The sequence below is a fragment of the Crinia signifera genome, chromosome 9, assembly GCF_055691185.1.
Source record: "Crinia signifera chromosome 9, ASM5569118v1, whole genome shotgun sequence".
NCBI classification, from domain to species: Eukaryota; Metazoa; Chordata; class Amphibia; order Anura; family Myobatrachidae; genus Crinia; species Crinia signifera.
Window position 1 is genome coordinate 166,908,993 of NC_139225.1, and position 26,851 is coordinate 166,935,843.

At 46.6% G+C, this 26,851-nt stretch overlaps 1 protein-coding gene across 2 annotated transcripts in view; it reads left to right on the forward strand.

The window, feature by feature from the left end:
• Window positions 1–26,851, forward strand: part of EML2 (EMAP like 2) — a 69,027-nt gene that overhangs the window by 5,285 nt on the left and 36,891 nt on the right. Inside the window, exons 4-5 of one of the 2 annotated variants that reach the window (XM_083160410.1) lie at window positions 3,545–3,646; window positions 9,549–9,577. In XM_083160410.1, the coding sequence (XP_083016536.1) occupies window positions 3,545–3,646; window positions 9,549–9,577 (131 nt within the window). Of the gene's footprint in view, window positions 1–3,544; window positions 3,647–9,357; window positions 9,479–9,548; window positions 9,578–26,851 lie in introns of those variants that run through there. The other variant, XM_083160411.1, reaches the window with a different exon arrangement.

The window sequence follows — 26,851 nt, forward strand, 5'->3', positions numbered from 1 at the left end:
CTCTGTACTCACATATTCACACACTCACTCATCTCTGTACTCACATATTCACACACTCACTCCTGTCTATACCCACACACTAACTCATCTCTGTACTCACATATTCACACACTCACTCATCTCTGTATTCACATATTCACACACTCACTCATCTCTGTACTCACATATTCACACACTCACTCCTGTCTATACCCACACACTAACTCATCTCTGTACTCACATATTCATACACTCACTCATCTCTGTACTCACATATTCACCCATTCCTGTCAGTACTCACATATTCACACACTCACTCCTGTCTATACCCACACACTCCTGTCTCTATTAACACTCACTCATCTCTGTACTCACTCCTGTCTGTACTCACACGCACTCACTCCTGTCTCTACTAACAAACACTCACTCATCTATGTACTCAAATATTCACCCATTACTGTCAGTACTCACATATTCACACACTCACTTCTGTCTGTACTCACACACACTCCTGTCTCTATTAACACTCACTCATCTCTGTACTCACTCCTGTCTGTACTCACACACACTCACTCCTGTCTGTACTCATACACCCACTGCTTTCTGTACTCACACAATCACTCCTGTCTGTACTCACACACACACTCCTGTCTGTACTCACACACACACTCACTCCTGTCTGTACTCACACACACTCACTCCTGTCTGTACTCACACACACTCACTCCTGTCTGTACTCATACACCCACTGCTTTCTGTACTCACACAATCACTCCTGTCTGTACTCTCACACACACACACACACACACACACTCCTGTCTGTACTCACACACACACACTCCTGTCTGTACTCACACACACACACACACACACACACACACACACACTCCTGTCTGTACTCACACACACACACTCACTCCTGTCTGTACTCACACACACACTCCTGTCTGTACTCACACACACTCACTCCTGTCTGTACTCATACACCCATTCTTGTCTGTACTCACACACCCACTCCTGTCTGTACTCACTCCTGTCTGTACTCACGCACACTCACTCTTATCTGTACTCACACACCCACTCCTGTCTGTACTCACACACCCACTCCTGTCTGTACTTACACACACACACACACACACACACACACACACACACACACTCCTGTCTGTACTAACACACACTCACTCCTGTCTGTACTCACACACACTCACTCCTGTCTGTACTCACACACACACTCACTCCTGTCTGTACTCACACACACACACACACTCACTCCTGTCTGTACACACACACACACACACACACACACACACTCCTGTCTGTACTCTCTCTCACACACACACACACACACACACACACACACACTCCTGTCTGTACTCACACACACACACACACACACACTCACTCCTGTCTGTACTCACACACACACACTCCTGTCTGTACACACACACACACACACTCCTGTCTGTACTCTCTCTCTCACACACACACTCCTGTCTGTACTCACACACACACACACACACTCCTGTCTGTACTCACACACACACACACACACACACACACACACACACACTCCTGTCTATACTCACACACACACTCACTCCTGTCTGTACTCACACACACTCACTCCTGTCTGTACTCACACACACTCACTCCTGTCTGTACTCATACACCCATTCCTGTCTGTACTCATACACCCATTCCTGTCTGTACTCACACACCCACTCCTGTCTGTACTCACTCCTGTCTGTACTCACGCACACTCACTCTTATCTGTACTCACACAACACCCACTCCTGTCTGTACTCACGCACACTCACTCTTATCTGTACTCACACACCCGCTCCTGTCTGTACTCACACACACCCACTCCACTCTATATCCACTCCTGTCTGTACTCACACACCCATTCCTGCCTGTACTCACACACACTCACGCTTATCTGTACTCACACACCCACTGCTGTCTGTACTCATGCACACTCGCTCCTGTCTGTACTCACACACACACACACTCACTCCTGTCTGTACTCACACACACACACACTCACTCCTGTCTGTACTCACACACACACACACTCACTCACTCCTGTCTGTTCTCACACACACACTCACTCACTCCTGTCTGTACTCACACACACACACACACACACACTCCTGTTTGTACTCACACACACTCACTCCTGTCTGTACTCACACACACTCACTCCTGTCTGTACTCACACACACTCACTCCTGTCTGTACTCATACACCCATTCCTGTCTGTACTCATACATCTATTCCTGTCTGTACTCACACACCCACTCCTGTCTGTACTCACTCCTGTCTGTACTCACGCACACTCACTCTTATCTGTACTCACACACCCACTACTGTCTGTAGTTATGCACACTCGCTCCTGTCTGTACTCACACACACCCACTCCACTCTATATCCACTCCTGTCTGTACTCACACACCCATTCCTGCCTGTACTCACACACACTCACTCCTATCGGTACTCACACACTCACTCCTGTCTGTACTCACACACACTCACTGCTATCAGTACTCACACACTCACTACTGTCTGTACCCACACACTCACTCCTGTCTGTACCCACACACTCACTCCTGTCTGTACCCACACACTCACTCCTGTCTGTACCCACACACACTCACATATTCCTCTCTTTACTCACATACTCACTGCTGTTCTTAATCACTCCTGTCGACACACAATCTTGTCGGCACACAATCCTGCTGGCACTCACTCCTGTCGGCACACACACTCCTGTCGGCACTCACACTCCTGTCGGCACTCACACTCCTGTCGGCACTCACACTCCTGTTGGCACTCACACTCCTGTCGGCACACGCTCCTGTCGGCACACAGACCTGTCGGCACACACTCCTGTTGGCACACAGTCCTGTCGGCAATCACTCATGTCGGCACACAGACCTGTCGGCACACACACTCCTGTCGGCACACGCTCCTGTCGGCACACGCTACTTTCGGCACACGCTCCTGTCGGCACTCACACCTGTCGGCACTCACACCTGCCGGCACTCACTCCTGTCGGCACACACATACAATGGACCTTATTCCGGCCCATTCGCAAGCCCTTATGTATTCGCACGGGACCGATGTTTTATGAATGCGTATGCGCGGGGTCATTAGCATATGGGCACTCCCATGAGAAGGCGGGGCGTTCTCAGGCTAATGCGGGCATGACGGACATCCGGGGCGGGACATTACCGGATGTCAGCTGCCTGCAGCGGAGCTCCGGCGTATGATCACCGGAGCTGAAAGGTGAGGGGGAGTGGTGGCAGGGGAGAGTGGCCGCTGGGGGGGTGCCTGGACAGGTGATGCACCAGTGGTGCCATCTTCATCTTAGTAGTATGCCCGGAAATTCTCTGCAACAGCACAGCTCAGCCCGGAACATTTCCATGCATACCACTCAAGGGGTTAATCCTTATCTTTCTTTAGGGCTGCACAAAGGAAACGTTGGGTCATTTTGCAGCATTTTAGCTGGGAGTGGTGAGTCTTCTTTTGCTGAGCAGCGTGTGTCTGATTCTCCCCACAGCCTGCGTCGCTCACACTCCCCAGAGCGCCTCTCCTTTGTGAAGCGAGATATCTCAGACGCCAGGAGCCGAGTGCTGTTATCTACAGGCAGCAGGAGAGATGGGTAAGTGACAGGCACATAGTGATATACCTACACCTGGGTAACACCATGCTGCACTGCAGGGGGCAGATGTAACATGTGCAGAGTAAGGTGTGGGAGGGGCGTGTCCTAGTTCAGAGCTACATTGCAGTGTGAGAATAAAGCTGCCCAGCGGGTGTGGGCTACATGCAGAAGCAGCCAGTAACTGAGCACCTGGGTAACACCATGCTGCCCTGCAGGGGGCAGATGTAACATGTGCAGAGAGTTAGGTGTGGGAGGGGCATGTTCTAGCTCAGAGCTACATTGCAGTGTGAGAATAAGGCTCCCCAGCATGTGTGGGCTACATGCAGAAGCAGCCAGTAACTGGGCACCTGGGTAACACCATGCTGCACTGCAGGGGGCAGATGTAACATGTGCAGCGAGTTAGATGTGGGAGGGGCGTGTCCAAGCTCAGAGCTACATTACAGTGTGAGAATAAAACTGTCCAGCACGTGTGGGCTACATGCAGAAGCAGCCAGTAACTGGGCACCTGGGTAACACCATGCTGTGCTGCAGGGGGGCAGATGTAACATGTGCAGCGAGTTAGATGTGGGAGGGGCGTGTCCTAGTTCAGAGCTACATTACAGTGTGAGAATAAAGCTGCCCAGCATGTGTGGGCTACATGCAGAAGCAGCCAGTACCTGAGCACCTGGGTAACACCATGCTGCACTGCAGGGGGCAGATGTAACATGTGCAGAGAGTTAGGTATGAGAGGGGCGTGTCCTAGCTCAGAGCTACATTGCAGGGTGAGAATACAGCTGCCAGCATGTGTGGGCTACATGCAGAAGCAGCCAGTAACTGAGCACCTGGGTAACACCATGCTGCACTGCAGGGGGCAGAAGTAACATGTGCAGGGAGTTAGATGTGGGAGGGGCATGTCCTAGCTCAGAGCTACATTGCAGTGTGAGAATAAGGCTGCCCAGCATGTGTGGACTACATGCAGAAGCAGCCAGTAACTGAGCACCTGGGTAATACCATGCTGCACTGCAGGGGGCAGATGTAACATGTGCAGTAAGTTAGATGTGGGAGGGGCATGTCCTAGCTCAGAGCTACATTGCAGTGTGAGAATAAAGCTGCCCAGCATGTGTGGGCTACATGCAGAAGCAGCCAGTAACTGGGCACCTGGGTAATACCATGCTGCACTGCAGGGGGCAGATGTAACATGTGCAGGGAGTTAGATGTGGGAGGGGCATGTCCTAGCTCAGAGCTACATTGCAGTGTGAGAATAAAGCTGCCCAGCAGGTGCGGGCTACATGCAGAAGCAGCCAGTAACTGGGCACCTGGGTAACACCATGCTGCACTGCAGGAGGGCAGATGTAACATGTGCAGAGAGTTAGGTGTGGGAGGGGCGTGTCCTAGTTCAGAGCTACATTACAGTGTGAGAATAAAGCTGCCCAGTATGTGTGCAGTGGCAAACGCAGGATTTTCAGAAGGGGGTTTCCAGAGGGGCGGAGCAAAGCACGGAGACGGACACTTAGGTGACCCAGTATATGCCGGGACAGTTAAAGTATTATAGATAGACCAAATGTATATAAATAATAATAAGATAAATATATATATATATATATATATATATATATATATATATATATACACACACTTACAGGGGCAGCAACAGCAGTGTAGACCCCTGGGCATAGCAATGTATTGGGGCCCCTACCTATCCTCCAGCGGTAGGGGTGGGGGAAGCTTTGATGTCCCGCGGGTGGTAGGGGGTATTATATCAATCGCTCAGCATGTAGGGCCTGGATCAGTAATTTCCACTAATTACCCCTTTACTGTACAGATGGTGGGAGATGGGGTGGGAGAAGGGGGCATTGGGCTGAATGAAGGGGCCCTGATACATAACTTCCAGGGTGGTAGAGGATGTTTAATATGCAGAGGAGGGGTGTATAGTGGAGTGGGCTTATTATCCATAATTTTCTGGTGGGAGGACAGCTTGCTTGACTGCAGATATCTCCAGTTCCCAGAAATAGATTTCTTAGATTTTAATGGAATTAATAACTAGAGGATCCCACCTACCAAATGGTATTGGGGACTAGGTGATCAGAGTTCAGGAGGCAGAGCAATCTGCCAACAAGTATATAATACTACATACCAGGTGTGTGGAGCTGGAGCAGTAACCAGCTGCTGGAAGGCTGATATCTCTGGTTCTGGGAACAGTAGAGACAAGCTGCTAGTGTCCACCAATGGGGGAGAGTCCCAGCTTTTGGAATATACCTCAGAAAAACTCTAAGTCAGAGAGAACCTGAAATATCTGACTGGGAACAGCAATTAACAGGCTTGGATGGGGACCACTGCTTTGAAGTCAGATATCTCTGGTTCCCAAGGGCCGATTTTTAAAAATGTTGTACCCATGGAAAGAGGGGACCCTCAGCTTTCAGCCTAGGGTCCTTAGACTCCTGGGGGGGGGGGGTTCTGGGTACCCAGAAACCCCCCCTGCGTGCGCTACTGGTGTGGGCTACATGCAGAAGCAGCCAGTAACTGAGCACCAGGGTAACACAATGCTGCACTGCAGAGGGGCAGATGTAACATGTGCAGAGAGTTGTGTGGGAGGGGCGTGTCCTAGCTCAGTGCTACATTACAGTGTGAGAATAAATCTGCCCAGCATGTGTGGGCTACATGCAGAAGCAGCCAGTAACTGGGCACCTGGGTAACACCATGCTGCACTGCAGGGGGCAAATGTAACATGTGCAGGGAGTTAGATTTGGGAGGGGCGTGTCCAAGCTCAGAGCTACATTGCAGTGTGAGAATAAAGCTGCCCAGCATGTGTGGGCTACATACAGAAGCAGCCAGTAACTGGGCACCTGGGTAACACCATGCTGCACTGCAGGGGGCAGATGTAACATGTGCAGGGAGTTAGGTGTGGAAGGGGCATGTCCTAGCTCAGAGCTACATTGCAGTGTGAGAATAAAGCTGTCCAGTATGTGTGGGCTACATGCAGAAGCAGCCAGTAACTGAGCACCTGGGTAACACCATGCTGCACTGCAGGGGGCAGAAGTAACATGTGCAGAGAGTTAGGTGTGGGAGGGGCGTGTCCTAGCTCAGAGCTACATTACAGTGTGAGAATAAGGCTGCCCAGCATGTGTGGGCTACATGCAGAAGCAGCCAGTAACCGGGCACCTGGGTAACACCATGCTGCACTGCAGGGGGCAGAAGTAACATGTGCAGAGAGTTAGGTGTGGGAGGGGCGTGTCCTAGCTCAGAGCTACATTGCAGTGTGAGAATAAAGCCGTCCAGCATGTGTGGGCTACATGCAGAAGCAGCCAGTAACGGGGCACCTGGGTAACACCATGCTGCACTGCAGGGGGCAGATGTAACATGTGCAGAGTTAGGTGTAGGAGGGGCGTGTCCTAGCTCAGAGCTACATTGCAGTGTGAGAATAAATCTGCCCAGTATGTGTGGGCTACAAGCAGAAGCAGCCAGTAACTGGGCACCTGGGTAACACCATGCTGCACTGCAGGGGGCAGATGTAACATGTGCAGAGAGTTAGGTGTGGGCTACATGCAGAAGCAGCCGGTAACTGAGCACCTGGGTAACACCAAGCTACACTGCAGGGGGCAGATGTAACATGTGCAGAGAGTTAGGTGTGGGCTACATGCAGAAGCAGCCAGTAACTAAACACCTGGGTAACACCATGCTGCACTGCAGGGGGCAGATGTAACATGTGCAGAGAGTTAGGTGTGGGAGGGGCGTGTCCTAGCTCAGGGCTACATTGCAGTGTGAGAATAAAGCTGCCCAGCATGTGTGGGCTACAAACAGAAGCAGCCAGTAACTGAGCACCTGGGTAACACCATGCTGCCCTGCAGGGGGCAGATGTAACATGTGCAGAGAGTTAGGTGTGGGAGGGGCGTGTCCTAGCTCAGAGCTACATTGCAGTGTGAGAATAAAGCTGCCCAGCATGTGTGGGCTACATACAGAAGCAGCCAGTAACTGAGCACCCGGGTAACACCATGCTGCACTGCAGGGGGCAGATGTAACATGTGCAGAGAGTTAGGTGGGGGAGGGGCATGTCCTAGCTCAGAGCTACATTGCAGTGTGAGGATAAAGCTGTCCAGCATGTGTGGGCTACATGCAGAAGAAGCCAGTAACTGGGCACCTGGGTAACACCATGCTGTGCTGCAGGGGGGCAGATGTAACATGTGCAGAGTGTTAGGTGTGGGAGGGGCGTGTCCTAGCTCAGAGCTACATTACAGTGTGAGAATAAGGCTGTCCAGCATGTGTGGGCTACATGCAGAAGCAGCCAGTAACTGAGCACCTGGGTAACACCATGCTGCACTGCAGGGGGCAGATGTAACATGTGCAGAGTTAGGTGTAGGAGGGGCGTGTCCTAGCTCAGAGCTACATTGCAGTGTGAGAATAAATCTGCCCAGTATGTGTGGGCTACAAGCAGAAGCAGCCAGTAACTGGGCCCCTGGGTAACACCATGCTGCACTGCAGGGGGCAGATGTAACATGTGCAGAGAGTTAGGTGTGGGCTACATGCAGAAGCAGCCGGTAACTGAGCACCTGGGTAACACCAAGCTACACTGCAGGGGGCAGATGTAACATGTGCAGAGAGTTAGGTGTGGGCTACATGCAGAAGCAGCCAGTAACTAAACACCTGGGTAACACCATGCTGCCCTGCAGGGGGCAGATGTAACATGTGCAGAGAGTTAGGTGTGGGAGGGTCGTGTCCTAGCTCAGAGCTACATTGCAGTGTGAGAATAAAGCTGCCCAGCATGTGTGGGCTACATGCAGAAGCAGCCAGTAACTGAGCACCTGGGAAACACCATGCTGCACTGCAGGGGGGCAGATGTAACATGTGCAGAGAGTTAGATGTGGGAGGGGCGTGTCCTAGCTCAGAGCTACATTGCAGTGTGAGAATAAAGCTGCCCAGCATGTGTGGGCTACATGCAGAAGCAGCCAGAAACTGAGCACCTGGGTAATACCATGCTGCACTGCAGGGGGCAGATGTAACATGTGCAGAGAGTTAGGTGTGGGAGGGGCATGTCCTAGCTCAGAGCTACATTGCAGTGTGAGAATAAAGCTGCCCAGCACGTGTGGGCTACATGCAGAAGCAGCCAGTAACTGAGCACCTGGGAAACACCATGCTGCACTGCAGGGGGGCAGATGTAACATGTGCAGAGAGTTAGATGTGGGAGGGGCGTGTCCTAGCTCAGAGCTACATTGCAGTGTGAGAATAAAGCTGCCCAGCATGTGTGGGCTACATGCAGAAGCAGCCAGTAACTGAGCCCCTGGGTAACGCCATGCTGCACTGCAGGGGGCAGATGTAACATGCTGAGAGTTATGTGTGGGCTACATGCAGAAGCAGCCAGTATGTACCCTGCATGCACACATGTACACGGGGAGAGGGTAACACTATGTCAGCACAGAATCTACCAGTGCAGGACTGCAGAGTATAATCAGTTGGATGTGATTATGATGTCACTTCCTGGGGTGTTGCAGCCTTCAGTTCATGGTTCTTGGTTGTTGTTTGTAGACCTCACCCCCTGTAGCCCTGGCATCGGCCCCCAGACTCCCTCTCCCCCCCATCTCCCAGCATGGAGGGTCCAGGTGTCAGTAACTAACCTGCTCAGTTCCAGGCAGCTCAGGAGAGTGGGAGAGGTCTCTCTGTGATGTGACACCTGGTCCAATGTATTTAGGAAGCAGCTGTAACCTAAATCCTGCCCCTCCCTGGGGTGGGTCTGGGAGGTGGGTGTCCCGGGGGTGGGTCTGAGAGGTGGGTGTCCCCTGGGTACGTCTCTTAGCTGGGAACCAGGAAGTTGGGTCAAGCAGAGAGAGAGAGAGAGAGGAACACAATGAAGAAAACGTCCAGGTACCCACATTGTGTAACTATGTACCAGGTCTGTGTCACCCCGTAACTGTCTTATTCTCTGTCTCCCCAGCAAGAGCAAGCAAGTCGTGTTCTACCCGGGTGAGTAATGCAAGGGAAATAGAGGTAGGAGGGTCCTGCTCGCAGGATTACACTATAGGGAAATAGGAGTGTGATACATGAGGATAAGTGCTACATATTGCAGTAATAAGATGTGACTGGGGAATAACAGACAGAGGTAGGAGGGCCCTGCTCGCAGGCTTACACTATATAGGGAAATAGGAGTGTGATACATGAGGATAAGTGCTACATATTGCAGTAATAAGATGTGACTGGGGAATAACAGACATAGAGGTAGGAGGGCCCTGCTCGCAGGCTTACACTATATAGGGAAATAGGAGTGTGGTACATGAGGATAAGTGCTACATATTGCAGTAATAAGATGTGACTGGGGAATAACAGACATAGAGGTAGTAGGGTCCTGCTCGCAGGCTTACACTATATAGGGAAATAGGAGTGTGATACATGAGGATAAGTGCTACATATTGCAGTAATAAGATGTGACTGGGGAATAACAGACATAGAGGTAGGAGGGCCCTGCTCGCAGGCTTACACTATATAGGGAAATAGGAGGGTGATACATGAGAATAAGTGCTACATATTGCAGCAATAAGATGTGACTGGGGAATAACAGACATAGAGGTAGGAGGGTCCTGCTCGCAGGATTACACTATATAGGGAAATAGGAGTGTGATACATGAGGATAAGTGCTACATATTGCAGTAATAAGATGTGACTGGGGTATAACAGACATAGAGGTAGGAGGGTCCTGCTCGCAGGCTTACACTATATAGGGAAATAGGAGTGTGATACATGAGGATAAGTGCTACATATTGCAGTAATAAGATGTGACTGGGGTATAACAGACATAGAGGTAGGAGGGCCCTGCTCGCAGGCTTACACTATATAGGGAAATAGGAGTGTGATACATGAGGATAAGTGCTACATATTGCAGTAATAAGATGTGACTGGGGAATAACAGACATAGAGGTAGGAGGACCCTGCTCGCAGGATTACACTATATAGGGAAATAGGAGGGTGATACATGAGGATAAGTGCTACATATTGCAGTAATAAGATGTGACTGGGGTATAACAGACATAGAGGTAGGAGGGTCCTGCTCGCAGGCTTACACTATAGGGAAATAGGAGTGTGATACATGAGGATAAGTGCTACATATTGCAGTAATAAGATGTGACTGGGGAATAACAGACATAGAGGTAGGAGGGTCCTGCTCTCAGGCTTACACTATATAGGGAAATAGGAGTGTGATACATGAGGATAAGTGCTACATATTGCAGTAATAAGATGTGACTGGGGAATAACAGACATAGAGGTAGGAGGGCCCTGCTCGCAGGCTTACACTGTATAGGGAAATAGGAGTGTGATACATGAGGATAAGTGCTACATATTGCAGTAATAAGATGTGACTGGGGAATAACAGACATAGAGGTAGGAGGGTCCTGCTCGCAGGCTTACACTATATAGGGAAATAGGAGTGTGATACATGAGGATAAGTGCTACATATTGCAGTAATAAGATGTGACTGGGGAATAACAGACATAGAGGTAGGAGGGTCCTGCTCACAGGATTACACTATAGGGAAATAGGAGTGTGATACATGAGGATAAGTGCTACATATTGCAGTAATAAGATGTGACTGGGGAATAACAGACATAGAGGTAGGAGGGCCCTGCTCTGCTCGCAGGCTTACACTGTATAGGGAAATAGGAGTGTGATACATGAGGATAAGTGCTACATATTGCAGTAATAAGATGTGACTGGGGAATAACAGACATAGAGGTAGGAGGGTCCTGCTCGCAGGATTACACTATAGGGAAATAGGAGTGTGATACATGAGGATAAGTGCTACATATTGCAGTAATAAGATGTGACTGGGGAATAACAGACATAGAGGTAGGAGGGTCCTGCTCGCAGGATTACACTGTATAGGGAAATAGGAGTGTAATACATGAGGATAAGTGCTACATATTGCAGTAATAAGATGTGACTGGGGAATAACAGACATAGAGGTAGGAGGGTCCTGCTCGCAGGCTTACACTATATAGGGAAATAGGAGGGTGATACATGAGGATAAGTGCTACATATTGCAGTAATAAGATGTGACTGGGGAATAACAGACATAGAGGTAGGAGGGCCCTGCTCGCAGGATTACACTATATAGGGAAATAGGAGTGTGATACATGAGGATAAGTGCTACATATTGCAGTAATAAGATGTGACTGGGGAATAACAGACATAGAGGTAGGAGGGTCCTGCTCGCAGGCTTACACTATAGGGAAATAGGAGTGTGATACATGAGGATAAGTGCTACATATTGCAGTAATAAGATGTGACTGGGGAATAACAGACATAAAGGTAGGAGGGTCCTGCTCGCAGGATTACACTATAGGGAAATAGGAGTGTGATACATGAGGATAAGTGCTACATATTGCAGTAATAAGATGTGACTGGGGAATAACAGACATAAAGGTAGGAGGGTCCTGCTCGCAGGCTTACACTATAGGGAAATAGGAGTGTGATACATGAGGATAAGTGCTACATATTGCAGTAATAAGATGTGACTGGGGAATAACAGACATAGAGGTAGGAGGGTCCTGCTCTCAGGCTTACACTATATAGGGAAATAGGAGTGTGATACATGAGGATAAGTGCTACATATTGCAGTAATAAGATGTGACTGGGGAATAACAGACATAGAGGTAGGAGGGCCCTGCTCGCAGGCTTACACTGTATAGGGAAATAGGAGTGTGATACATGAGGATAAGTGCTACATATTGCAGTAATAAGATGTGACTGGGGAATAACAGACATAGAGGTAGGAGGGTCCTGCTCGCAGGCTTACACTATATAGGGAAATAGGAGTGTGATACATGAGGATAAGTGCTACATATTGCAGTAATAAGATGTGACTGGGGAATAACAGACATAGAGGTAGGAGGGTCCTGCTCGCAGGCTTACACTATATAGGGAAATAGGAGTGTGATACATGAGGATAAGTGCTACATATTGCAGTAATAAGATGTGACTGGGGAATAACAGACATAGAGGTAGGAGGGCCCTGCTCGCAGGATTACACTATATAGGGAAATAGGAGTGTGATACATGAGGATAAGTGCTACATATTGCAGTAATAAGATGTGACTGGGGAATAACAGACATAGAGGTAGGAGGGTCCTGCTCGCAGGCTTACACTATATAGGGAAATAGGAGTGTGATACATGAGGATAAGTGCTACATATTGCAGTAATAAGATGTGACTGGGGAATAACAGACATAGAAGTAGGAGGGTCCTGCTCGCAGGATTACACTATATAGGGAAATAGGAGTGTGATACATGAGGATAAGTGCTACATATTGCAGTAATAAGATGTGACTGGGGTATAACAGACATAGAGGTAGGAGGGTCCTGCTCGCAGGCTTACACTATAGGGAAATAGGAGTGTGATACATGAGGATAAGTGCTACATATTGCAGTAATAAGATGTGACTGGGGAATAACAGACATAGAGGTAGGAGGGTCCTGCTCTCAGGCTTACACTATATAGGGAAATAGGAGTGTGATACATGAGGATAAGTGCTACATATTGCAGTAATAAGATGTGACTGGGGAATAACAGACATAGAGGTAGGAGGGCCCTGCTCGCAGGCTTACACTGTATAGGGAAATAGGAGTGTGATACATGAGGATAAGTGCTACATATTGCAGTAATAAGATGTGACTGGGGAATAACAGACATAGAGGTAGGAGGGTCCTGCTCGCAGGCTTACACTATATAGGGAAATAGGAGTGTGATACATGAGGATAAGTGCTACATATTGCAGTAATAAGATGTGACTGGGGAATAACAGACATAGAGGTAGGAGGGTCCTGCTCGCAGGCTTACACTATATAGGGAAATAGGAGGGTGATACATGAGGATAAGTGCTACATATTGCAGTAATAAGATGTGACTGGGGAATAACAGACATAGAGGTAGGAGGGCCCTGCTCGCAGGATTACACTATATAGGGAAATAGGAGGGTGATACATGAGGATAAGTGCTACATATTGCAGTAATAAGGTGTGACTGGGGAATAACAGACATAGAGGTAGGAGGGTCCTGCTCGCAGGCTTACACTATAGGGAAATAGGAGTGTGATACATGAGGATAAGTGCTACATATTGCAGTAATAAGATGTGACTGGGGAATAACAGACATAAAGGTAGGAGGGTCCTGCTCGCAGGATTACACTATAGGGAAATAGGAGTGTGATACATGAGGATAAGTGCTACATATTGCAGTAATAAGATGTGACTGGGGAATAACAGACATAAAGGTAGGAGGGTCCTGCTCGCAGGATTACACTATATAGGGAAATAGGAGGGTGATACATGAGGATAAGTGCTACGTATTGCAGTAATAAGATGTGACTGGGGAATAACAGACAGAGGTAGGAGGGTCCTGCTCGCAGGCTTACACTATATAGGGAAATAGGAGTGTGGTACATGAGGATAAGTGCTACATATTGCAGTAATACGATGTGACTGGGGAATAACAGACATAGAGGTAGGAGGGTCCTGCTCGCAGGATTACACTATATAGGGAAAAAGGAGTGTGATACATGAGGATAAGTGCTACATATTGCAGTAATAAGATGTGACTGGGGAATAACAGACATAGAGGTAGGAGGGCCCTGCTCGCAGGCTTACACTATATAGGGAAATAGGAGTGTGATACATGAGGATAAGTGCTACATATTGCAGTAATAAGATGTGACTGGGGAATAACAGACATAGAGGTAGGAGGGTCCTGCTCGCAGGCTTACACTATATAGGGAAATAGGAGTGTGATACATGAGGATAAGTGCTACATATTGCAGTAATAAGATGTGACTGGGGAATAACAGACATAGAGGTAGGAGGGTCCTGCTCGCAGGATTACACTATATAGGGAAATAGGAGTGTGATACATGAGGATAAGTGCTACATATTGCTGTAATAAGATGTGACTGGGGAATAACAGACATAGAGGTAGGAGGGCCCTGCTCGCAGGCTTACACTATATAGGGAAATAGGAGTGTGATACACGAGGATAATGCTACATATTGCAGTAATAAGATGTGACTGGGGAAAAACAGACATAGAGGTAGGAGGGCCCTGCTCGCAGGATTACACTATAGGGAAATAGGAGGGTGATACATGAGGATAAGTGCTACATATTGCAGTAATAAGATGTGACTGGGGAATAACAGACATAGAGGTAGGAGGGCCCTGCTCGCAGGCTTACACTATATAGGGAAATAGGAGTGTGATACATGAGGATAAGTGCTACATATTGCTGTAATAAGATGTGACTGGGGAATAACAGACATAGAGGTAGGAGGGCCCTGCTCGCAGGCTTACACTATATAGGGAAATAGGAGTGTGATACACGAGGATAATGCTACATATTGCAGTAATAAGATGTGACTGGGGAAAAACAGACATAGAGGTAGGAGGGCCCTGCTCGCAGGCTTACACTATATAGGGAAATAGGAGTGTGATACATGAGGATAAGTGCTACATATTGCAGTAATAAGATGTGACTGGGGAATAACAGACATAGAGGTAGGAGGGCCCTGCTCGCAGGCTTACACTATATAGGGAAATAGGAGTGTGATACATGAGGATAGGTGCTACATATTGCAGTAATAAGATGTGACTGGGGAATAACAGACATAGAGGTAGGAGGGCCCTGCTCGCAGGCTTACACTATATAGGGAAATAGGAGTGTGATACATGAGGATAAGTGCTACATATTGCAGTAATAAGATGTGACTGGGGAATAACAGACATAGAGGTAGGAGGGCCCTGCTCGCAGGCTTACACTATAGGGAAATAGGAGTGTGATACATGAGGATAAGTGTTACATATTGCAGTAATAATATGTGACTGGGGAATAACAGACATAGAGGTAGGAGGGCCCTGCTCGCAGGCTTACACTATATAGGGAAATAGGAGTGTGATACATGAGGATAATGCTACATATTGCAGTAATAAGATGTGACTGGGGAAAAACAGACATAGAGGTAGGAGGGCCCTGCTCGCAGGCTTACACTATATAGGGAAATAGGAGTGTGATACATGAGGATAAGTGCTACATATTGCAGTAATAAGATGTGACTGGGGAAAAACAGACATAGAGGTAGGAGGGCCCTGCTCGCAGGCTTACACTATATAGGGAAATAGGAGTGTGATACATGAGGATAAGTGCTACATATTGCAGTAATAAGATGTGACTGGGGAATAACAGACATAGAGGTAGGAGGGCCCTGCTCGCAGGATTACACTATATAGGGAAATAGGAGTGTGATACATGAGGATAAGTGCTACATATTGCAGTAATACGATGTGACTGGGGAATAACAGACATAGAGGTAGGAGGGTCCTGCTCGCAGGCTTACACTGTATAGGGAAATAGGAGTATGATACATGAGGATAAGTGCTACATATTGCAGTAATAACATGTGACTGGGGAATAACAGACATAGAGGTAGGAGGGCCCTGCTCGCAGGCTTACACTATATAGGGAAATAGGAGTGTGATACATGAGGATAAGTGCTACATATTGCAGTAATAAGATGTGACTGGGGTATAACAGACAGAGGTAGGAGGGTCCTGCTCGCAGGCTTACACTATATAGGGAAATAGGAGTGTGATACATGAGGATAAGTGCTACATATTGCAGTAATAAGATGTGACTGGGGAATAACAGACAGAGGTAGGAGGGCCCTGCTCGCAGGATTACACTGTATAGGGAAATAGGAGTGTGATACATGAGGATAAGTGCTACATATTGCAGTAATAAGATGTGACTGGGGAATAACAGACATAGAGGTAGGAGGGCCCTGCTCGCAGGCTTACACTATATAGGGAAATAGGAGTGTGATACATGAGGATAAGTGCTACATATTGCAGTAATAAGATGTGACTGGGGAATAACAGACATAGAGGTAGGAGGGTCCTGCTCGCAGGCTTACACTATATAGGGAAATAGGAGGGTGATACATGAGGATAAGTGCTACATATTGCAGTAATAAGATGTGACTGGTAATAACAGACATAGAGGCAGGAGGGCCCTGCTCGCAGGATTACACTATAGGGAAATAGGAGTGTGATACATGAGGATAAGTGCTACATATTGCAGTAATAAGATGTGACTGGGGAATAACAGACATAAAGGTAGGAGGGCCCTGCTCGCAGGATTACACTGTGTAGGGAAATAGGAGTGTGATACATGAGGATAAGTGCTACATATTGCAGTAATAAGATGTGACTGGGGAATAACAGACATAGAGGTAGGAGGGTCCTGCTCGCAGGATTACACTATATAGGGAAATAGGAGTGTGATACATGAGGATAAGTGCTACATATTGCAGTAATAAGATGTGACTGGGGAATAACAGACATAGAGGTAGGAGGGTCCTGCTCGCAGGATTACACTATAGGGAAATAGGAGTGTGATACATGAGGATAAGTGCTACATATTGCAGTAATAAGATGTGACTGGGGAATAACAGACATAGAGGTAGGAGGGCCCTGCTCGCAGGATTACACTATATAGGGAAATACTGTAGGAGTGTGATACATGAGGATAAGTGCTACATATTGCAGTAATAAGATGTGACTGGGGAATAACAGACATAGAGGTAGGAGGGTCCTGCTCGCACACTTACACTATATAGGGAAATAGGAGTGTGATACATGAGGATAAGTGCTACATATTGCAGTAATAAGATGTGACCGGGGAATAACAGACATAGAGGTAGGAGGGTCCTGCTCGCAGGATTACACTATATAGGGAAATAGGAGTGTGGTACATGAGGATAAGTGCTACATATTGCAGTAATAAGATGTGACTGGGGAATAACAGACATAGAGGTAGGAGGGTCCTGCTCGCAGGCTTACACTATATAGGGAAATACTGTAGGAGTGTGATACATGAGGATAAGTGCTACATATTGCAGTAATAAGATGTGACTCTGGAATAACAGACATAGAGGTAGGAGGGCCCTGCTCGCAGGCTTACACTGTATAGGGAAATAGGAGCGTGATACATGAGGATAAGTGCTACATATCGCAGTAATAAGATGTGACTCTGGAATAACAGACATAGAGGTAGGAGGGCCCTGCTCGCAGGATTATACTATATAGGGAAATAGGAGTGTGATACATGAGGATAAGTGCTACATATTACAGTAATAAGATGTGACTGGGGAATAACAGACATAGAGGTAGGAGGGTCCTGCTCGCAGGATTACACTATAGGGAAATAGGAGTGTGATACATGAGGATAAGTGCTACATATTGCAGTAATAAGATGTGACTGGGGAATAACAGACATAGAGGTAGGAGGGTCCTGCTCGCAGGATTACACTGTATAGGGAAATAGGAGTGTGATACATGAGGATAAGTGCTACATATTGCAGTAATAAGATGTGACTGGGGAATAACAGACATAGAGGTAGGAGGGTCCTGCTCGCAGGCTTACACTATATAGGGAAATAGGAGTGTGATACATGAGGATAAGTGCTACATATCGCAGTAATAAGATGTGACTCTGGAATAACAGACATAGAGGTAGGAGGGCCCTGCTCGCAGGATTATACTATATAGGGAAATAGGAGTGTGATACATGAGGATAAGTGCTACATATTGCAGTAATAAGATGTGACTGGGGAATAACAGACATAGAGGTAGGAGGGTCCTGCTCGCAGGCTTACACTGTATAGGGAAATAGGAGTGTGATACATGAGGATAAGTGCTACATATCGCAGTAATAAGATGTGACTGGGGAATAACAGACATAGAGGTAGGAGGGTCCTGCTCGCATGATTACACTATATAGGGAAATAGGAGGGTGATACATGAGGATAAGTGCTACATATTGCAGTAATAAGATGTGACTGGGGAATAACAGACATAGAGGTAGGAGGGCCCTGCTCGCAGGCTTACACTATATAGGGAAATAGGAGTGTGATACATGAGGATAAGTGCTACATATTGCAGTAATAAGATGTGACTGGGGAATAACAGACATAGAGGTAGGAGGGCCCTGCTCGCAGGCTTACACTATATAGGGAAATAGGAGTGTGGTACATGAGGATAAGTGCTACATATTGCAGTAATAAGATGTGACTGGGGAATAACAGACATAGAGGTAGGAGGGCCCTGCTCGCAGGCTTACACTATATAGGGAAATAGGAGTGTGGTACATGAGGATAAGTGCTACATATTGCAGTAATAAGATGTGACTGGGGAATAACAGACATAGAGGTAGGAGGGTCCTGCTCGCAGGATTACACTATATAGGGAAATAGGAGTGTGATACATGAGGATAAGTGCTACATATTGCAGTAATAAGATGTGACTGGGTAATAACAGACATAGAGGTAGGAGGGTCCTGCTCGCAGACTTACACTATAGGGAAATAGGAGTGTGATACATGAGGATAAGTGCTACATATTGCAGTAATAAGATGTGACTGGGGAATAACAGACATAGAGGTAGGAGGGCCCTGCTCGCAGGATTACACTGTATAGGGAAATAGGAGTGTGATACATGAGGATAAGTGCTACATATTGCAGTAATAAGATGTGACTGGGGAATAACAGACATAGAGGTAGGAGGGCCCTGCTCGCAGGATTACACTGTATAGGGAAATAGGAGTGTGATACATGAGGATAAGTGCTACATATTGCAGTAATAAGATGTGACTGGGGAATAACAGACATAGAGGTAGGAGGGCCCTGCTCGCAGGCTTACACTATATAGGGAAATAGGAGTGTGATACATGAGGATAAGTGCTACATATTGCAGTAATAAGATGTGACTGGGGAATAACAGACATAGAGGTAGGAGGGCCCTGCTCGCAGGATTACACTGTATAGGGAAATAGGAGTATGATACATGAGGATAAGTGCTACATATTGCAGTAATAAGATGTGACTGGGGAATAACAGACATAGAGGTAGGAGGGCCCTGCTCGCAGGATTACACTGTATAGGGAAATAGGAGTGTGATACATGAGGATAAGTGCTACATATTGCAGTAATAAGATGTGACTGGGGAATAACAGACATAGAGGTAGGAGGGTCCTGCTCGCAGGCTTACACTATATAGGGAAGTAGGAGTGTGATACATGAGGATAAGTGCTACATATTGCAGTAATAAGATGTGACTGGGGAATAACAGACATAGAGGTAGGAGGGCCCTGCTCGCAGGCTTACACTATACAGGGAAATAGGAGGGTGATACATGAGGATAAGTGCTACATATTGCAGTAATAAGATGTGACTGGGGAATAACAGACATAGAGGTAGGAGGGCCCTGCTCGCAGGCTTACACTATATAGGGAAATAGGAGTGTGATACATGAGGATAAGTGCTACATATTGCAGTAATAAGATGTGACTGGGGAATAACAGACATAGAGGTAGGAGGGCCCTGCTCGCAGGATTACACTGTATAGGGAAATAGGAGTGTGATACATGAGGATAAGTGCTACATATTGCAGTAATAAGATGTGACTGGGGAATAACAGACATAGAGGTAGGAGGGCCCTGCTCGCAGGATTACACTGTATAGGGAAATAGGAGTGTGATACATGAGGATAAGTGCTACATATTGCAGTAATAAGATGTGACTGGGGAATAACAGACATAGAGGTAGGAGGGCCCTGCTCGCAGGATTACACTGTATAGGGAAATAGGAGTGTGATACATGAGGATAAGTGCTACATATTGCAGTAATAAGATGTGACTGGGGAATAACAGACATAGAGGTAGGAGGGCCCTGCTCGCAGGCTTACACTATATAGGGAAATAGGAGTGTGATACATGAGGATAAGTGCTACATATTGCAGTAATAAGATGTGACTGGGGAATAACAGACATAGAGGTAGGAGGGTCCTGCTCGCAGGCTTACACTATATAGGGAAATAGGAGTGTGATACATGGGGATAAGTGCTACATATTGCAGTAATAAGATGTGACTGGGGAATAACAGACATAGAGGTAGGAGGGTCCTGCTCGCAGGCTTACACTATATAGGGAAGTAGGAGTGTGATACATGAGGATAAGTGCTACATATTGCAGTAATAAGATGTGACTGGGGAATAACAGACATAGAGGTAGGAGGGCCCTGCTCGCAGGCTTACACTGTATAGGGAAATAGGAGTGTGATACATGAGGATAAGTGCTACATATTGCAGTAATAAGATGTGACTGGGGAATAACAGACATAGAGGTAGGAGGGACCTGTTTGCAGCCTTACACTATATAGGGAAATAGGAGTGTGATACATGAGGATAAGTGCTACATATTGCAGTAATAAGATGTGACTGGGGAATAACAGACATAGAGGTAGGAGGGTCCTGCTCGCAGGCTTACACTATAGGGAAATAGGAGTGTGATACATGAGGATAAGTGCTACATATTGCAGTAATAAGGTGTGACTGGGGAATAACAGACATAGAGGTAGGAGGGTCCTGCTCGCAGGCTTACACTATAGGGAAATAGGAGTGTGATACATGAGGATAAGTGCTACATATTGCAGTAATAAGATGTGACTGGGGAATAACAGACATAGAGGTAGGAGGGACCTGCTCGCAGGATTACACTGTATAGGGAAATAGGAGTGTGATACATGAGGATAAGTGCTACATATTGCAGTAATAAGATGTGACTGGGGAATGACAGACATAAAGGTAGGAGGGCCCTGCTCGCAGGCTTACACTATATAGGGAAATAGGAGTGTGATACATGAGGATAAGTGCTACATATTGCAGTAATAAGATGTGACTGGGGAATAACAGACATAGAGGTAGGAGGGTCCTGCTCGCAGGATTACACTATATAGGGAAATAGGAGTGTGATACATGAGGATAAGTGCTACATATTGCAGTAATAAGATGTGACTGGGGAATAACAGACAGAGGTAGGAGGGCCCTGCTCGCAGGCTTACACTATATAGGGAAATAGGAGTGTGATACATGAGGATAAGTGCTACATATTGCAGTAATAAGATGTGACTGGGGAATAACAGACATAGAGGTAGGAGGGCCCTGCTCGCAGGCTTACACTATATAGGGAAATAGGAGTGTGATACATGAGGATAAGTGCTACATATTGCAGTAATAAGATGTGACTGGGGAATAACAGACATAGAGGTAGGAGGGTCCTGCTCGCAGGCTTACACTATATAGGGAAATAGGAGGGTGATACATGAGGATAAGTGCTACATATTGCAGTAATAAGGTGTGACTGGGGAATAACAGACATAGAGGTAGGAGGGTCCTGCTCGCAGGCTTACACTATAGGGAAATAGGAGTGTGATACATGAGGATAAGTGCTACATATTGCAGTAATAAGATGTGACTGGGGAATAACAGACATAGAGGTAGGAGGGTCCTGCTCGCAGGCTTACACTATATAGGGAAATAGGAGTGTTATACATGAGGATAAGTGCTACATATTGCAGTAATAAGATGTGACTGGGGAATAACAGACAGAGGTCGGAGGACCCTGCTCGCAGGCTTACACTATATAGGGAAATAGGAGTGTGATACATGAGGATAAGTGCTACATATTATAGTAATAAGATGTGACTGGGGAATAACAGACATAGAGGTAGGAAGGCCCTGCTCGCAGGCTTACACTGTATAGGGAAATAGGAGTGTGATACATGAGGATAAGTGCTACATATTGCAGTAATAAGATGTGACTGGGGAATAACAGACATAGAGGTAGGAGGGTCCTGCTCGCAGGATTACACTATAGGGAAATAGGAGTGTGATTCATGAGGATAAGTGCTACATATTGCAGTAATAAGATGTGACTGGGGAATAACAGACATAGAGGTAGGAGGGACCTGCTCGCAGGATTACACTGTATAGGGAAATAGGAGTGTGATACATGAGGATAAGTGCTACATATTGCAGTAATAAGATGTGACTGGGGAATAACAGACATAGAGGTAGGAGGGTCCTGCTCGCAGGATTACACTATATAGGGAAATAGGAGTGTGATACATGAGGATAAGTGCTACATATTGCAGTAATAAGATGTGACTGGGGAATAACAGACAGAGGTAGGAGGGCCCTGCTCGCAGGCTTACACTATATAGGGAAATAGGAGTGTGATACATGAGGATAAGTGCTACATATTGCAGTAATAAGATGTGACTGGGGAATAACAGACATAGAGGTAGGAGGGCCCTGCTCGCAGGCTTACACTATATAGGGAAATAGGAGTGTGATACATGAGGATAAGTGCTACATATTGCAGTAATAAGATGTGACTGGGGAATAACAGACATAGAGGTAGGAGGGTCCTGCTCGCAGGCTTACACTATATAGGGAAATAGGAGGGTGATACATGAGGATAAGTGCTACATATTGCAGTAATAAGGTGTGACTGGGGAATAACAGACATAGAGGTAGGAGGGTCCTGCTCGCAGGCTTACACTATAGGGAAATAGGAGTGTGATACATGAGGATAAGTGCTACATATTGCAGTAATAAGATGTGACTGGGGAATAACAGACATAGAGGTAGGAGGGTCCTGCTCGCAGGCTTACACTATATAGGGAAATAGGAGTGTTATACATGAGGATAAGTGCTACATATTGCAGTAATAAGATGTGACTGGGGAATAACAGACAGAGGTCGGAGGACCCTGCTCGCAGGCTTACACTATATAGGGAAATAGGAGTGTGATACATGAGGATAAGTGCTACATATTATAGTAATAAGATGTGACTGGGGAATAACAGACATAGAGGTAGGAAGGCCCTGCTCGCAGGCTTACACTGTATAGGGAAATAGGAGTGTGATACATGAGGATAAGTGCTACATATTGCAGTAATAAGATGTGACTGGGGAATAACAGACATAGAGGTAGGAGGGTCCTGCTCGCAGGATTACACTATAGGGAAATAGGAGTGTGATTCATGAGGATAAGTGCTACATATTGCAGTAATAAGATGTGACTGGGGAATAACAGACATAGAGGTAGGAGGGCCCTGCTTGCAGGATTACACTATATAGGGAAATAGGAGTGTGATACATGAGGATAAGTGCTACATATTGCAGTAATAAGATGTGACTGGGGAATAACAGACATAGAGGTAGGAGGGCCCTGCTCGCAGGCTTACACTATATAGGGAAATAGGAGTGTGATACATGAGGATAAGTGCTACATATTGCAGTAATAAGATGTGAATGGGGAATAACAGACATAGAGGTAGTAGGGTCCTGCTCGCAGGCTTACACTATATAGGGAAATAGGAGGGTGATACATGAGGATAAGTGCTACATATTGCAGTAATAAGATGTGACTGGGGAATAACAGACATAGAGGTAGGAGGGCCCTGCTCGCAGGCTTACACTATATAGGGAAATAGGAGTGTGATACATGAGGATAAGTGCTACATATTGCAGTAATAAGATGTGACTGGGGAATAACAGACATAGAGGTAGGAGGGCCCTGCTCGCAGGCTTACACTATATAGGGAAATAGGAGTGTGGTACATGAGGATAAGTGCTACATATTGCAGTAATAAGATGTGACTGGGGAATAACAGACATAGAGGTAGGAGGGCCCTGCTCGCAGGCTTACACTATATAGGGAAATAGGAGTGTGGTACATGAGGATAAGTGCTACATATTGCAGTAATAAGATGTGACTGGGGAATAACAGACATAGAGGTAGGAGGGTCCTGCTCGCAGGATTACACTATATAGGGAAATAGGAGTGTGATACATGAGGATAAGTGCTACATATTGCAGTAATAAGATGTGACTGGGTAATAACAGACATAGAGGTAGGAGGGTCCTGCTCGCAGACTTACACTATAGGGAAATAGGAGTGTGATACATGAGGATAAGTGCTACATATTGCAGTAATAAGATGTGACTGGGGAATAACAGACATAGAGGTAGGAGGGCCCTGCTCGCAGGATTACACTGTATAGGGAAATAGGAGTGTGATACATGAGGATAAGTGCTACATATTGCAGTAATAAGATGTGACTGGGGAATAACAGACATAGAGGTAGGAGGGCCCTGCTCGCAGGCTTACACTATATAGGGAAATAGGAGTGTGATACATGAGGATAAGTGCTACATATTGCAGTAATAAGATGTGACTGGGGAATAACAGACATAGAGGTAGGAGGGTCCTGCTCGCAGGCTTACACTATATAGGGAAGTAGGAGTGTGATACATGAGGATAAGTGCTACATATTGCAGTAATAAGATGTGACTGGGGAATAACAGACATAGAGGTAGGAGGGCCCTGCTCGCAGGCTTACACTATACAGGGAAATAGGAGTGTGATACATGAGGATAAGTGCTACATATTGCAGTAATAAGATGTGACTGGGGAATAACAGACATAGAGGTAGGAGGGCCCTGCTCGCAGGCTTACACTATATAGGGAAATAGGAGTGTGATACATGAGGATAAGTGCTACATATTGCAGTAATAAGATGTGACTGGGGAATAACAGACATAGAGGTAGGAGGGCCCTGCTCGCAGGATTACACTGTATAGGGAAATAGGAGTGTGATACATGAGGATAAGTGCTACATATTGCAGTAATAAGATGTGACTGGGGAATAACAGACATAGAGGTAGGAGGGCCCTGCTCGCAGGCTTACACTATATAGGGAAATAGGAGTGTGATACATGAGGATAAGTGCTACATATTGCAGTAATAAGATGTGACTGGGGAATAACAGACATAGAGGTAGGAGGGTCCTGCTCGCAGGCTTACACTATATAGGGAAATAGGAGTGTGATACATGGGGATAAGTGCTACATATTGCAGTAATAAGATGTGACTGGGGAATAACAGACATAGAGGTAGGAGGGTCCTGCTCGCAGGCTTACACTATATAGGGAAATAGGAGTGTGATACATGGGGATAAGTGCTACATATTGCAGTAATAAGATGTGACTGGGGAATAACAGACATAGAGGTAGGAGGGTCCTGCTCGCAGGCTTACACTATATAGGGAAGTAGGAGTGTGATACATGAGGATAAGTGCTACATATTGCAGTAATAAGATGTGACTGGGGAATAACAGACATAGAGGTAGGAGGGCCCTGCTCGCAGGATTACACTGTATAGGGAAGTAGGAGTGTGATACATGAGGATAAGTGCTACATATTGCAGTAATAAGATGTGACTGGGGAATAACAGACATAGAGGTAGGAGGGCCCTGCTCGCAGGCTTACACTGTATAGGGAAATAGGAGTGTGATACATGAGGATAAGTGCTACATATTGCAGTAATAAGATGTGACTGGGGAATAACAGACATAGAGGTAGGAGGGCCCTGCTCGCAGGCTTACACTGTATAGGGAAATAGGAGTGTGATACATGAGGATAAGTGCTACATATTGCAGTAATAAGATGTGACTGGGGAATAACAGACATAGAGGTAGGAGGGTCCTGCTCGCAGGCTTACACTATAGGGAAATAGGAGTGTGATACATGAGGATAAGTGCTACATATTGCAGTAATAAGATGTGACTGGGGAATAACCGACATAGAGGTAGGAGGGACCTGCTCGCAGGATTACACTGTATAGGGAAATAGGAGTGTGATACATGAGGATAAGTGCTACATATTGCAGTAATAAGGTGTGACTGGGGAATAACAGACATAGAGGTAGGAGGGTCCTGCTCGCAGGCTTACACTATAGGGAAATAGGAGTGTGATACATGAGGATAAGTGCTACATATTGCAGTAATAAGATGTGACTGGGGAATAACAGACATAGAGGTAGGAGGGACCTGCTCGCAGGATTACACTGTATAGGGAAATAGGAGTGTGATACATGAGGATAAGTGCTACATATTGCAGTAATAAGATGTGACTGGGGAATAACAGACATAGAGGTAGGAGGGTCCTGCTCGCAGGATTACACTATATAGGGAAATAGGAGTGTTATACATGAGGATAAGTGCTACATATTGCAGTAATAAGATGTGACTGGGGAATAACAGACAGAGGTAGGAGGGCCCTGCTCGCAGGCTTACACTATATAGGGAAATAGGAGTGTGATACATGAGGATAAGTGCTACATATTGCAGTAATAAGATGTGACTGGGGAATAACAGACATAGAGGTAGGAGGGCCCTGCTCGCAGGCTTACACTATATAGGGAAATAGGAGTGTGATACATGAGGATAAGTGCTACATATTGCAGTAATAAGATGTGACTGGGGAATAACAGACATAGAGGTAGGAGGGTCCTGCTCGCAGGC